At 44.4% G+C, this 13,725-nt stretch overlaps 2 protein-coding genes across 2 annotated transcripts in view; one reads left to right on the forward strand and one right to left on the reverse strand.

Annotated features, from left to right (window-relative positions):
* The window catches only part of pard3bb (par-3 family cell polarity regulator beta b), a 347,724-nt gene that overhangs the window by 287,614 nt on the left and 46,385 nt on the right, over window positions 1-13,725 (forward strand). Inside the window, exon 21 of the mRNA XM_076262746.1 lies at window positions 13,137-13,254. Coding sequence (XP_076118861.1) covers window positions 13,137-13,254 — 118 coding nt within the window. The remainder of the gene's footprint in view (window positions 1-13,136; window positions 13,255-13,725) is intronic.
* Window positions 4,584-5,563, reverse strand: LOC143100932 (cerebellin-1-like). The gene is made up of 2 exons (XM_076264523.1): window positions 5,261-5,563; window positions 4,584-5,082 (listed from the first exon to the last, which is right to left on the reverse strand). The coding sequence occupies exons 1-2, from the start codon at window positions 5,561-5,563 to the stop codon at window positions 4,663-4,665; spliced, it is 723 nt and encodes a 240-aa protein (XP_076120638.1). The 3' UTR covers window positions 4,584-4,662.

A 13,725-nucleotide genomic window follows, 5' to 3' on the forward strand; every position in this document is an offset into this window, starting at 1 on the left:
GCCGGTTAACAAGCATCTCTGAACTGACCACATTTCAGCCCTCTAGATCACTTGATATGATTTTAGAGACACAACTGAACCCGAGCACCAGGTCTTGCGAAGCTGTGTGCAAAAGTAGATCAATATAGAATGAAAAATTAGTACTTTAGACCATTATTTGCCAAGGTGTGCTCATGCGTTTTGTAATGCCCTATGGAAACTCCCCATAGGATTTTTGGTTACCCAAAATGCATACTGACAATAAAAGTATGCATTTCTGTGGTTTCTTGTAGACTATTTGGATTTGTAGGCCATGTCCGGTTCTGATAATGACTACACAAAATGGAATAATCATACAAAAGTCTCTATTTTTGCATTTTCTTTGTTGGCTTCATGGGTGTGTATAAGATGGACTATACAACTAATACTGGATAAAACAACATGAATATTTAATTCTTATGAATTCCTGTGAATATTTCAAGACCAGGAATGTAGTGGTAAAATAAGAGGTGGGTAAACAATTCTGTGATCACAGTAAAGTGGACTGTGCCATGCCGTAGGCCTATCAGATTTTTAGAAGAGGCATTCAGAACATGTTTGATGATGGTGGAGGTTATTGTCCAATGTTTATATAATACAAGTGCCATTAAGTGGTTCATAGAGTGTTGATGAGTGTACATATTGTTATTGTGGATAATACAGTGTGATTTGTAAATGTTAACAGTTGTAATTGATGAATAAAGTCTTTTGAGAGGTGGATAAACTCTAATAAGAGGTGGATAAACTATTTCTGAAATTTCAGGTGGGTAAACTGCGTTTAGCCTACTTGCGTTTAGCCTCCACTACATCCCTGTTCAAGCTGCAACTACTTATTGCTAACAATATAGGCTACACTGCAGCTAGAAGTTAGGGAAGCACCAAAGGCGAGGAGAGGTGGAGGGCATTTTTTACAAAATATAATTGAGCGCGTCTCATTTCATGGGCCGGATGCTTCGGAGCCTACTACTACGTGCTAACGTTAAAGTTACTGCCATCAAGCTGTGATGATTAGCCGCGAATGAATGCCGCCCAAATCTGTCGAGTCATCTTGTAGTGGTGCGTCAAGTGCAACATATATTCCCATCCGCTATTGATGACGCGAAAAATAATAACGGTAGGCTAACTCCACTGAAATTATTTAAAACTAAAGTAGTTTTGTCAAATGTAAGGAGTAGAAAGTACCGATATTCGTGTTAAAATGTAAGGAGTAAAAGTAAAAAGTCGCTTCAAAAATAAATAGTAAAGTAAAGTAAAAATATCTGAAAAACCTACTTGAGTGCAGTAACGAAGTATTTGTACTTCGTTACTTCCCATCTCTGGTATTCAGTTATCAGTGTTGTGGGACAATTCCTACCCCTCAGCCTTCATGACAGGTGGGGCTTCTTGTCCTTATTTCACCCCATACTCTTTAGTTTGAGTCATTTTAAAATGATTTAAAAACGAATTAAATAATTTACAGCGAAACAACAGAATAGTTACACAAGCAGTAAAAGAGGAAGGGGAAAAAAAAACGCATGGCTCTGTAAGAGGATTTCATAAGTCAAACAGTAGAGGAAGACAGAGAGAGAGAGAGGTGGGGTGTGGAGAGGAGGAGAGAGATAGAGAGGAGAGTCAAGGAAATGGATGGATGGAGGAGATAGCTAATAGCAGTCATTGTATTTAGTGAGTGTTTTCAAGCCCTGTTGTGTCACTTCTTGTTGTGAGTACCCCCAAGTTCACCATTAGTTCACTTCCTTGTTTCTAAACCCCTAAATCCCCACCGAATGAAGCGTGCACTCACACAAACACACACACACAAACACACTCACACACACACACAAACACACACACATACCGACACACATACACGACTATATATGTACACACATAAATTTATTGAAAAGGACACACACATCACTGCACATACACATGAATGTTCACATACTGAAATGCACACACACGCACACATTCTCTTTCTCTCTCTGTTCTCTGACACACACACACACACACACATACACACACACACACACACACACACACACACTCTGCCCAGATGAACCCATCCGTGAGAGGCATGGCTCTGGTTTGTCCTGGCGCGCGCCAAACTCTCCACTGGGTCAGAATGGGCCCTTTGTGCCTGGGTGCAACCAAACACTGCAGACCTCACACACTCATCTGGGTCTGTGTTGTGTGTGTGTTTGAGTTTGACTGTGTGTGTGTGTGTGCGTGTGTGTAGGGGGTGAATTAGAAGAACTATCACACCTAAATTTGAGTTCTGTAGGCTTTTTGTATGGGTGGCCTCTCAGAAGGGTGGCCTCTTAAGCGAAGTCCTATAGGGAAGACTCATAGTCAAATATTCTGTTCATAACTTGCTAACCAATCACAGCTCAGGAGAAGTTCTTCTCCATCACTTTGGATTAGACCGTTAGCATCTCGCCTGCTAGCATCATGTTTAAAACTGACTAAGATTTCCGGTTATTCCTATTTAAAACTAGTCTCCTCTAAAGTTAGAAACTGTAATAAGACCAACAGAAAATGAAATGTGGCTTTATGTGACAATTGTACTATATTTATGACTTGCATCAGCATTATATTAAGCAGTGTGTTCCATTCAGAGAGAAAAGAGCAGGAAGCCACTGAAGGTGCTGTAATTGGCATCATCATCATAGAGCTCCAGTTTCCAGTATGTGTCTATGTTTTCAGTTGTCAGTGTTGTGGGAAAATTCCTACCCCTCAGCCTTCATGACAGATGTGGCTTCTTGTCCTTATTTCACCCCATACTCTTTAGTTTGAGTCATGAATTTAAAAATAGTCAAAATCTTTTCATGCCACACAGAGCAGGTAGAATTGACTGTCTGTCCCCTACCCTGGACCTCTTTACTATCAGTAAGAGATGTATTAAGATTAAACAAAATAATTCCACATGCAAATATGAACAATATGAAGTTTAAACTTAGGGAACATGACTGCTAGCCTGGCTAACGTCATACCCTCATCTCAAATGAGACGGGGTCTGGGAACTAGGCATTCATTTTCTCGTATTTGAAACGTGGTTTACGAATGCCCAGAGCCGTTTATTGGGTACAAATGTCTATCAAATGCGTCTGTACGTGGCTCATAATGGCTACGGTGTGTCATCATCGTCTTACTGCCCTCCCTCCGTTCTGTGATTGGTCCCCTAACTGAGGCGAAAATTTGCTCCATGGTATCCAGGCTACCTAGCAGCGTGAATTAAATTGTGCGCGCAAGGCAGCATGGGAAAACCCAGGATACATGACTGCCTTAATTTTTTTAATAAAAAATTAGTCACTTTTAAACGTGATGCTAGCAGGCGAGATGCTAATGGTCTAATCCGATTCAATGATCTATGCTAGACTGGAGCTAAAACTGGTATCGCCACACTCAGAGAACAGCTGGATGAACTGGAGAAAGATACAAATCAATTGTTTAACTCAAAGGGAGGTGGAAAATGAGTGTAATTCCCCAAATGGTGGAATATCCCTTTAATAATGCTTAATTTGTGCAATCATCACCCAAAAATTATTTAGAAAAACAAACAACAGGGTATGTTTGCGCATAATCAATTGTACTTTATTTATGACTTGTCTGCATCAGCATTATTAAACAACAGTTACAGCTGTAGCAGTGTGAAGAAATGATAAAGTATAGAAATGTAAAAAGTGTTATTATCTCTGTGAGGATGTAATGCCTGCCTGCCAGTCACGTAGCCTGTCCCAGCTGGGGTGGGGTTTGGTGGGAGGGGTTACTGAGTTCTAAACCCTGTCAATTCTGCTGATCACACAGTACTTCGTCCCGCCGTTCCGCCTCGGTCTATGTGAAAAGGACAGGCGTTCCGCGAATTTGGTACATCATTTTGCGGGGATTTTGGCAGTGTGTCAGGGCCTATTGTTGAGTATCCTGATGGTACGCACAGTGCGTGCGGCCGTACACCTGCAGGCGCGCCTTTTCTAACCTACCCTACCTGATAAATGTGTGTTTTGAGTGTGAGAAGATCTCCGTTGGGAATTACGTAATGAAATCGCCTAGGCCTGCAGGTAATGCTCAGTGATTTGAACGCTATTAACCAAACACGGGGGCAACAGAGTCTGATAACTTTAGACAACATTGGGGGGCCAGTCACGTGATTGGTATATGATGAGTATTTTCGTGGGATTGGGATGGGAGCGACAATTGATTCCCGCGTCACCCTCTAACCGGGATGCAGAGTCATTACAGTCAGTGTTATAAAAAATAAACAATGTGTAAGACTGTAAACCATGAATCCACAATGACCTTAATTTATGTACAAAGGGTTAACATTGGTAAACACATAAGGGATAATGGGCAACATGGCATTCGGTTCACAGAAATAAATGCAGAGGTGGTAAAACGGCCCCGACGCGCAGCAGGGGAGTGTTTACACCTCGTAAGTGCATTTCTTTCTGTGAACCAAACACCGTGGAGTCCGTTATCACGCTTATTCCACTGTTGCCACTTGCAATGTGTTCATTTGCTGTTGTGAATATGTGCAGTTATTCACCATTGTCGTTTATTCCTCATGAAGGCTCAGAAGGGTTGACGTTTAAAAATTATTTTATTTTTCATGTTCATGAAACACAATTCATTTGACAACATCAGCAGTTGAACATTTAGAGTGTGTTCCATTTAGAGAGGAAAGAGCAGGAAGCCACTGAAGGTGCTGTAATTATCAGAATAATAATCATAGAGCCTGTAGCCTGCAGGGAGTCGCATGTTAACTACATCTCCCACCTCCAGCTGCAGAGTCACACCACTGGACAGATAGGTTTCGTATCTATCTTCATCATACTCTGCTAAATAGATGATCCTCTCCCCATTCTTATACATCATGATAGTCATGTAGTGTGAGTCTAGGCTATCCCTGACAGTGAATCTGAAGTAGTAGACTCCCCTGACTGGAGCTGTGAAGAAGCCTGTTGTGCTGCTGTAGGCCTGTCCAACATTGGTGATGATTTTAGTGAAGACCAAGTTCAGCTCAGTATTCCCAGACACTATGTATCCTGAACCCAGTCCTGCTGAGAATGCCACCTTGGGTTGCTCTGTGATCTCTTTCTCCAGATTCACTAATATGAGTAGCTGCCAGTCTGGTCTTCACTGCTGTCAGCTCTGCCTCTTGTGCTGCTTTTTCCATCTTCAGGTTCTCCACCTCAGTCTCACTGGCAGCCAGTCTGGTGTCTTGTGCTGCATTTGCCATCTTCAGATTGACTATCTCTGTCTCTTGTGCTGCAGTTTCCATCTTCAGGTTCTCCACCTCAGTCTCACTGGTAGACAGTCTGGTCTCTTGTGCTGCATTTGCCATCGTCAAGTTCTTCACCTCCATCTTCATGTCCTCCACCTCAGTCTCACTGGCAGACAGTCGGGCCTCTTGTGCTGCAGTGTCTTCCTTCACATGCTCCACCTCAGTCTCAGTGGCTGCCAGTCTGCTTTTCAGCAGAACCAGCTCTGTCCGTTGGGCATCATTTTCAGCCTCCATCTTCTCTAGGTCATTCATGGAGACAGTCAGCAGTACTCTCAGTTCCACCACCATGTCTCTGAGATCCCTGAGCTCAGCAGAGACGTCCAGCTGGGTAGAGACTTCAGCAGCAGCAGCCCCAGAGCTCTGGCTCTCTGTCTGAAACAGCAGCACCAGCAGTGTGATGACGGCCCTCATCTCTAATATCACTCTGTCCCTCTCATACAGTAGTAGTAGTAGTAGTAGTCTTTGTGATAGCAGTAGTAGTTGTGTCTGACTCTGAGTCTGTGACCACCTCTTTTTATACCTTACTTAGTGATTATGTAAGAACTTTCATTACTTTTTGGATATGGCTTTTTTTCCAGTACGTGTCTGTGTATTCAGTTATCAGTGATGTGAGAAAATTCTTACCCCTCAGCCTTCATGGCAGGTGGGGCTTCTTGTCCTTATTTCACCCTAAACTCTTTAGTTTGAGTTATGGATTCAAAAAAAGTATTTTGTGAATAAGTCTTAGGATCCAGTTCTCCCTTAATTTGAATTAAGTTACAGTAAAACAACAGGATATACAAGCAGTAGAAGAAAATAAAAATAAAAAAAACATTTTTCATGACATAAAGTACATATATAGATATTGGCAAAGTAAAATGCACAAAGATTGACTATAGGCACTGTTGATATTTTGATTGTACTAAATGTTTTTATTTACTTGTTTTAATTTATTTTCTCAAATCTTCTCATACACCCAGGGCAGGTAGAATTGAATTTTCTTATGTAGTCACTGTCTCACCTTGTTACCCTGGTCCTGCAAATGTGTATAAAATATGAAGTTTAAACTTAGGGAACATGACTGCCTCTCTGCGTGCCTGTGTTTGCCAGGGGGGGTGAAATGGACCTTGGAGGGAGGGGGGCTGATTTTCCAAACGGCAAAACTCTGCCAAGTCCACTGATTATAGTGCAGCTTTGATATGTGTGAGGCCGTTATCAGACAGAACACATGGTCACTGTCAGTGTGGAATATGCGCATGGCCACTGAGCTGACCTACGGTGTTCTGATTATGACCACCTTAAGGAATCATTATGACCAGTTATAGTGTCATCTCCTCTGTGTGTGCCCATGTTAAAAATGATATGCATGTCATATGGTACTGCTGGGTTTGATGGTTCATATTTGTATCAGTGCTGATTTAAACGGATCATCTCCTCTCCTCAGTCCTCTCACTCTGCTGTTGCTGCTGTCATTAGGAGCTGTAGTCATGTTGCACCCACTACAGTTACAGCTGTAGCAGTGTGAAGAAATGATAAAGTATAGAAATGTAAAAAGTGTTATTCTCTCTGTCAGGATTTAATGCCTGCCTGTCTGTCACGTAGACTGACCCCAGGTGAGGTGAGGTGGGGTTTGGAGGGAGGAGTGGCTGGGTTCCAGACTATGCCAAGTCCGCGGGTCACCCAGTAGCTTTGATACGTGTGAGAGTGTATTCTGGCCAAACACTTGGTCACTCTCAAGGTGGAGTGTCTCCATGGCCACCGAGCTGAGATACGCTGTTCCTCTGGACTTCCATCTCTGTTCTGAGAAATGACACAATCTGATCGATCAGGTAGGGGAGGTGGTTAGGGGAGGGGTTAATGTGCTCGTTTAACTCTTAATTGTGTGTGTGTGTGTGTGTGTGTGTGTGTCTGTGTGTGTGTTTGTGTCATGGATTGTTCTAAATTTTGTCTGTACACCCTTCCCACCTCTCCTTCCCTCTGTCTCTCTCTCTCCACACCCCGCCTCTCTCTCTCTCTCTCTCTCTCTCTCTCTCTCTCTCTCTCTCTCTCTCTCTCTCTCTCTCCCTCTCCCTCTCTCTCCTTCAAATTCATATTCAAAAGTTGCTTTATTGGCATGACAAATGAAAACTTGTGTTGCTAAAGCATTTGGTACATGTTAAAGGTAAGACATAACAACAACTACAGAGACCAAACATACAGTATACACTTTTAACTGATATAGACATTTGTATCAACATACCACTTCACTGAGATTTGTGAACAATAGTACTTAGTTTTTAATCGGTTCATTGAATAGCATTATTGAGAGTTCATTGAGAGCATTGAGAGCCAGAAGCTCCCTCCCTCTCTCTCTCCCTCTCCACAAACCACCTCTCTCTCTCTCTCTCTCGCCCTCTCCACAAACCACCTCTCTCTCTCTCTCTCTCTCTCTCCCTCTCCCTCTCCACACCCAGCCTCTCTCCTTTCTCTCTCTCTCTGTCTCTATACCTCTATGTATAAATATATGTGTATATATTATTTACATATGTGTTTGTTTGTGTGTGTGCTCTCTTAGGCTTATGTGCATGTTTCTCTGTGTGAGTATTTAAGTGTGTGTGTGTGTTACGTGCATGTTTCTCTGTGTGGGTATTTAAGTGTGTGTGTGTGTGTTACGTGCATGTTTCTCTGTGTGGATGTGGTTGGTGGCACCTCTAATTATCTTCCCCCAGATTAACTGACAGATTTTTGGAATGACACACGTACACTTACACACATCACACACGTGCGCGCACACACACACACACACACACACAGACACATAAACACACCCAAATGCAGACATACTTCAATAAATACAAGTGCATAACACATTTATTTGTACCCATTAATTCAAATACATCAAAGACAGACAGACTGACAGACACACACACACACACACACACACACAGTCATGTACACAGTCATGTACACAAACACACACTTGCATACATACACATACACATACACATACAAACACAAATGGAGAGAGGGAGTGAGGGAGAGAGAGAGAGAAATACACACACACAACCTGATATGTAGTGTTGATGATAACATGAACAACCACACAAAGACAGACACACACACACACACACACACACTTTTTCCATGGCACTGTGTGTGTGTGTGTGTGTGTGTGTGTATCTGTTCATGTGATGCTTTGAATATTCACGGTGCGGTAGTTGTCCATGCGCACACTCCAGTGGTCACATTTCTGCAAGGTGTGCACATTGACCAGTAAAGCGACATATTGGAGCTCGTGCCAAGACAGGGTCACACTATTAACATTACACACTGGCTGCTCAGACTTGGGATAACACACAGACACACACACACACACACACAGACAATTCCCTAGCCACACCCAAGTGAGTGTTGCATGCCAGGATGAGTCTCCTTTGTGTGTAATTAGGGCCCACTTGTTTGAGATGCCTTCACAGAAACGACTCGACGACAAACACTGTGTGTGTGTATGTGCATGTGCGTGTGTGTGTGTGTGTGTGTGTGTGTGTGTGTGTGTGCATGTGCGCCTTCCTCTCTGTTTTGTTTTGTTCTGTTTTCTTTAAGATGACCCATAAATTGGCCCACTGGCCATGAGGGAGTGGAGAAGAGTAGAGAGAGAGTCATAGAGAGGGAGGAGAGGAGAGGAGGATGGAGAGGGATGGAGAGGGAGGAGAGGAGAGGAGGATGGAGAGGAGAAAGGAATGGAGAGAGATGGAGAGGGAGGAGAGGAGAGGAGGATGGGGAGAGATGGAGGGGGAGAGAGGTAGAAGATAGATGCTGCTACACATGTTCACGCCCCATTCACCGGCCCTCCATCACTGGAATTGAGAGGTGAACAGGAATATAACTCTGTGTTCCTCTCCTCTTCCTCCTCCTACTACTCCTCTTTTCGATCCAACTCTCCTCCCTCTCTCTCTCTCTCTCTCTGAACACATACACTCTCTCTCTCTATCTCTCGCTCTCTCTTTCATTCTCTCTTTCTTTGTTCCACCTTTTTTTCCATCCCCACCTCAACTCTGTTGTCCATCATGTGGTTGTGACCCACTTTGAACTGCCTTGATGGCTGAAGTATGAGTACTCTTTAAGTAATCTATTTGTAGGGACTGACTAGGGCAATTGAATTGGAGTTAGTAAGGTCTACAAATAGATAGTTTGAGTTTGAGTATAGTGTTGAGTGCAGTGTGTTTCGGTGTACACGTATGTGTGTGTGAGTGTGTGTGTGTGTGTGTGTGTGTGTGTGTGTGTGTGTGTGTGTGTGTGTGTGTGTGTGTGATTTAGGGCTCCTGGAGGCGTGGGCTGATTTCCTCGGTCTGCCCACAGGAAACAGAGGCATATGATTACTTTAATAACCTGTTTATGTTGACACACACACACACACACACAAGTGCCCACACAAGTAGGGTTATTTATGAAATGCTTTGTATGCTCTACAATTGATGTGTGCTTCATGCACACTTCATGCACATGTGCAACTCACACACACACACACACACACACACACACACACACACACACACACACACACACACACACACACACACACACACACAAGCACACACACACACAGAGAGAGAGAGAGAGAGAGAGAGAGATGCTGAAGGGAGCCGGGCTGGAGATGTCTATGGGTCTGGCTTTGTACCACAGCAAGGGCAGGCCGATGAGGTGTTTATGGCTTCTGTGGTTGCTCTATTTGTGTGTGTGTGTGTGTGTGTTTGTGAGAGTGTTTATTGGTATGTGTGTGTGAGTTGCACATGTGCATGAAGTTGCAGCCATGTGTGGGTCATTTAGTGTCTGTTATGCGGAGGTCTATGGTGTTGCTGCATCCTGTATATGTGCACGTGTGTGTGTGTGTGTATGTGTGTGTGTGTGTGTGTGTGTGTGTGTGTGTGTGTGTGTGAAAGAGGGAGTCACTGGGTCAGTTCATTCTGGCTCATTCCCACCAGCTCATTCCTCTGGAATGCCTGGCACACACACAGTATTTTCTCTCTCTCTCACACACACACACACACACACACACACACATACATACTGTACATACATACATACACACACACACACACTCACACACACACACACACACATTCATACATACTGTACATACATACATACATACACACACACACACACACACACACACACACACACACACACACACACTCCCTCTCTCTTTATTCAGTCGTCCTTCATCAGGTTGTTTTTTTCCCGTTTATTTCCTGAAACAAGACTGTTTGTGTCTGAGTGCATCAATCAATCAATCAATCAGATTTATTTATATAGTACATTTAAACATGATTTGCATCAACCGGGAAACGCTAGAGAGAAAAGGTATGTTTTGAGCTGGGATTTAAAAGAGTCAACTGAAGGGGCGAATCTGATGGAGGTAGGGATGCTGTTCCACAGTTTGGGGGCTGCGACAGCAAAGGCACGGTAGCCCCTGTGCTTGAGATTGGCCTTCAGCTCTGTCAGTAACCCCTGCGTGGCCGATCTAAGGGACCTAACATTAGAGTAGGGGGAGAGGAGGTCTGAGATGTAGGGGGGGGCTTTTCCAGTAATGGCTTTGAAAGTAAAAAGAAGGACTTTAAAATCAATTCTGTAACGAACCGGAAGCCAGTGGAGGGAGGCTAGGACAGGGGTGATGTGGTCTCGTTTCCTTGTGCCTGTTAACAGTCTAGCGGCTGCGTTTAGGACTAGCTGTTAACAGTCTAGCGGCTGCGTTTAGGACTAGCTGCAGGCTCTTGTGCCTGTTAACAGTCTAGCGGCTGCGTTTAGGACTAGCTGATAACAGTCTAGCGGCTGCGTTTAGGACTAGCTGCAGGCTCTTGTGCCTGTTAACAGTCTAGCGGCTGCGTTTAGGACTAGCTGTTAACAGTCTAGCGGCTGCGTTTAGGACAAGCTGCAGGCTCTTGTGCCTGTTAACAGTCTAGCGGCTGCGTTTAGGACTAGCTGCAGGCTCTTGTGCCTGTTAACAGTCTAGCGGCTGCGTTTAGGACTAGCTGCAGGCGGGACAGGGATGATTGAGTGATGCCGGTATAGAGGGAGTTGCAGTAGTCTAGTCATGATGTGATGAGAGCATGAATTACCCTTTCAAGATCTGGGGGGTTGAGAAGGGTCTTAATCTTTGCAATATTTCTGAGTTGAAAAAAGCTGGCTTTCACCACTGCATTTATCTGCCTGTCAAACCGGAGCTCTGAGTCAAAAATGACACCCAGATTCCTAGCATGGGGCCTAGTGAGGGTGGAGAGGGTGCCTAGGCTGCTGGAGATGGTACTGACTGAGCTTGGGGGACCAAAAAGGACAATCTCACACTTGCTTTCATTAAGCTGCAGAAAGTTGTGTGCCATCCAGGACTTAATTTCAGCAAGGCAGGACGTGAGACTGTCGATCTTGGACTGGTCGTTTGGTTTCAGAGGGAGATAAAGCTGTGTGTCGTCTGCGTAGCTATGAAAGGAGACATTGTATTTCTGAATAATTAAACCAAGGGGGAGCATATATAGGGAAAACAAAATGGGGCCCAGAATGGAGCCTTGTGGGACTCCGCAACTCTGCATGACTGAAAGTGTCTGTGCATGCATGTGTGTGTGTCTGTGTGCACGCGCGTTTGCGTGTGCGTGCGCGTATGTGTGTATGTGTATGTATGTGTGTGTTCATATTGTCAGAGATTCTCTTGCCATGGTGAAGTAAAGATGTCTGTGTGTCAGAGTGGCCAGATGTGTGAGGACACACACACACACACACACACACACACACACACACAGCGACACACTCATGCCCACATACTCACAATTCAGATAGCAAAGTCAGAGAATCATTGAGCTTTAAATCACCAAAACGCAGAGACTTCAGGACAAGAGCCAATTGAGTTAAAGGTCAGCGAAACAAAGATACTTCAAAGTGCTGTTGTGTGGAAAAGAGTTTATTGAAAGGCTTGAGATGTGTTAGCAGTCCATCAGATAAGGCTGTCATTAGTGGTGTCTGAGACACACACACAAACACACATACACACACACACACACACACACACACACACAGACACACACACACACACACACACACACACACACACACACACATACACACACACACACACACACACATGACTCCGGTGATTTGCTGCCGTTAAATAGTCCATCTGTCATAGTGTTGCACAGAGTGGGGGGGTGTGTCTGATTGCTCGTCTTTAATGAGTCTGTTGCCGGCCCGTCGATGTTGTCTGCGTAATTTCACGGGCAGTCTGTGCTATCTGATGCCACGCTATCGGCCGCTGTGGATTTGTGGTGGTGTTGGGTGTGAAAGAAGAGATGTTTAGCGCTTATCACCGAGATTGGACAGCCGTGCTTGCCCTGAATGGTTGTTTCTAACTTGGTTCTCTCTCTCTCTCTCTCTCTCTCTCTCTCTCTCTCTATCTCTCCCTCCCTCCCTCTATCTCTCTCTCTCTCTCTCTCTTTTTTCTCCCTCTATTTCTGTCTTTCCCGCCCTCTATTACTTTCTCTCCATTTCCATCTCTCTCCCTACATATCCCTTCCTCTCTCTCTCCCTCTCTTTCCCCCATCTCTCTCCCCCCTTCTCTCTCCCCCTCTCCCTCTCCATCTCTCTCTCTCTCTCTCTCTCTCTCTCTCTCTCTCTCTCTCTCTCTCTCTCTCTCTCTCTCTCTCTCTCTCTCTATCTCTCTCTCTCTCTCTCTATCTCTCTCTCTCTCTCTCTCTGTTGTCCATCATGTGGTTGTGACCCACATTGAACAGTCTTGATGGCTGAAGTATGAGTACTCTTTAAGTAATCTATTTGTATGTCTTTCTGTGTGTGTGTGTGTGTGTGTGTGTGTGTGTGTATGTGTGTGTGTGTGTGTGTGTGTGTGTCTCTTCTGCAGTATGGACCGTATCCAGCAGCTGAGGAGAGAGTACCAGCAGGCACGAAGAGAGGGGGCGGTCCCCTCCTACGAGGACCTGGAGTCGCGCCGCCGCGGCCCCGAGTACGACCCCCATCGTGTGAGTGACACCTGTCAATCAAACAGCTCTGTGACGCCTCTGTCTGTTCTCCTCCCTGCCTCCTCTCAGAGTCACATAGCATAGAACATGTTCCTTCCCAAAGCAGAGTTCCAGAACTCCAGAACCAATAACGGAGTTCCAGAACCATAAAAAGAGTTCTGAATTCATTATTAAGGTTCTGCACCTCCATTCTAATGTTACGTCACAGTTTGTCAGGAACAGTTTCTCAAATGCGGTGATATACATTTGACATACATTTCATCTGAGTGTTTAAAATAAATAGCTAGTTTAGTCAGATATGCTAAACAACACACCCATTAGCTATCAAGCCCTGATCTCGACATGTCAACACTGCAGGTTAACCATCAGCCACCTGTGAGCCCTCAGATACACCTGGCACTCATCTCTATTGAATGCAGATTCCCAACTCACACCTCAAAACATTTACAGTTACTAAACCTAAAACACACA

Source organism: Alosa pseudoharengus, unplaced genomic scaffold, assembly GCF_046254945.1.
Source record: "Alosa pseudoharengus isolate Yale_2024_CS ecotype anadromous, Long Island Sound unplaced genomic scaffold, YU_APseudo_1.1 YU_APseudo_1.1_scf_3, whole genome shotgun sequence".
NCBI classification, from domain to species: Eukaryota; Metazoa; Chordata; class Actinopteri; order Clupeiformes; family Clupeidae; genus Alosa; species Alosa pseudoharengus.